This window comes from Microtus ochrogaster, chromosome 24, assembly GCF_000317375.1.
Source record: "Microtus ochrogaster isolate Prairie Vole_2 chromosome 24, MicOch1.0, whole genome shotgun sequence".
In the NCBI taxonomy this organism is placed as follows: domain Eukaryota; kingdom Metazoa; phylum Chordata; class Mammalia; order Rodentia; family Cricetidae; genus Microtus; species Microtus ochrogaster.
Window position 1 is genome coordinate 32,001,485 of NC_022024.1, and position 1,254 is coordinate 32,002,738.

Below are 1,254 nucleotides of genomic sequence, written 5' to 3' on the forward strand. Positions count from 1 at the left end.
AATAAATGTAAAAGGTTAATTTTATTTAAATACATTTTTATAGTTTTAAGTTTTCCATATGTTCATAGTTTGTATTTAAATATATTTAGAGGGGCTGGAGAGATGGCTCAGTGGTTAAGAGCACTGTCTGCTCTTCCAGAGGTCCTGAGTTCAATTCCCAGCAACCACATGGTGGCTCTAAACCATCTGTAATGAGATCTGGCACCCTCCTCTGGTGTGTGGGTATACATGGAGGCAGGAAGTTGTATACATAATAAATAAGTAAACAAATCTTTAAAAATAAATAAATATATTTAGAGCTGACGTGTTGCTCTGATTTCTAGAACACTGACATTAATTCTAGTTTCGTTGGCCCTTGTTTTCAGGTGTGCTAGCAGAACAAGAGGCGGGTCCTCTGGGGCAGAGTCTGGACTTGGAGTCGTATTCACCGTACAGCAATGTGCAGTTCCCACAAGTTCAACCACAGATCTCCTCATCGTCCTACTATTCCAACCTGGGTTTCTACCCCCAGCAACCAGAAGAGTGGTACTCTCCTGGCATCTATGAACTCAGGCGAATGCCAGGCGAAACCGTGTACCAGGGAGAGACTGAGGTATCAGAGATGCCTGTGACGAAGAAGCCCCGGCTGGCCGTGTCATCGGCAGGAAAGATAAAAGGAGATGAGCTGTGTGTTGTCTGTGGAGACAGGGCCTCCGGGTACCACTACAACGCGCTCACTTGCGAGGGCTGCAAAGGTAAGTGCCTTCTCCTTGGCGGCGTCACGTGAGTGTGATTCTCCCGTGCTGGCTGCGGCAATTTGTGGAACCAGGTTTCTATGCGAGAAAATAACCAAATGAGCAAACTAAGTATAGAGAAACCACAAAAGCATCCCAGCGAAACAACACAGTGTGGTAGTTAGATGTCTCTGTTTGAACGGTCAGAAAAGCGTGGCCTCCTCTGAGGTTTGGCGAACCCCCTCCATGTACCGCAAAAGGTTCCACTTCGCCACTGCTATTCTGGGAGCCGCGTCTTGGTCCATTCAGCCTGAGCTGCAGACATATCGTCCTTAATAAGTGTATCTTTGCCGTTTTCTTTTTTTTTTAATTTATTTATTAAAGATTTCTGTCTCTTCCCCGCCACCACCTCCCATTTCCCTCCCCCTCCCCCAATCAAGTCCCCCTCCCTCGTCAGCCCAGAGAGCAATCAGGGTTCCCTGCCCTGTGGGAAGTCCAAGGACCACCTACCTCCATCCAGATCTAGTAAGGTGAGCATCCA

General features: G+C 47.1%; 1 protein-coding gene across 1 annotated transcript in view; it reads left to right on the plus strand.

The window, feature by feature from the left end:
• The window catches only part of Nr1h4 (nuclear receptor subfamily 1 group H member 4), a 44,988-nt gene that overhangs the window by 6,861 nt on the left and 36,873 nt on the right, over window positions 1-1,254 (plus strand). The window contains exon 2 of the mRNA XM_005358194.3: window positions 366-734. Within this exon, the coding sequence (XP_005358251.1) occupies window positions 366-734 (369 nt within the window). The remainder of the gene's footprint in view (window positions 1-365; window positions 735-1,254) is intronic.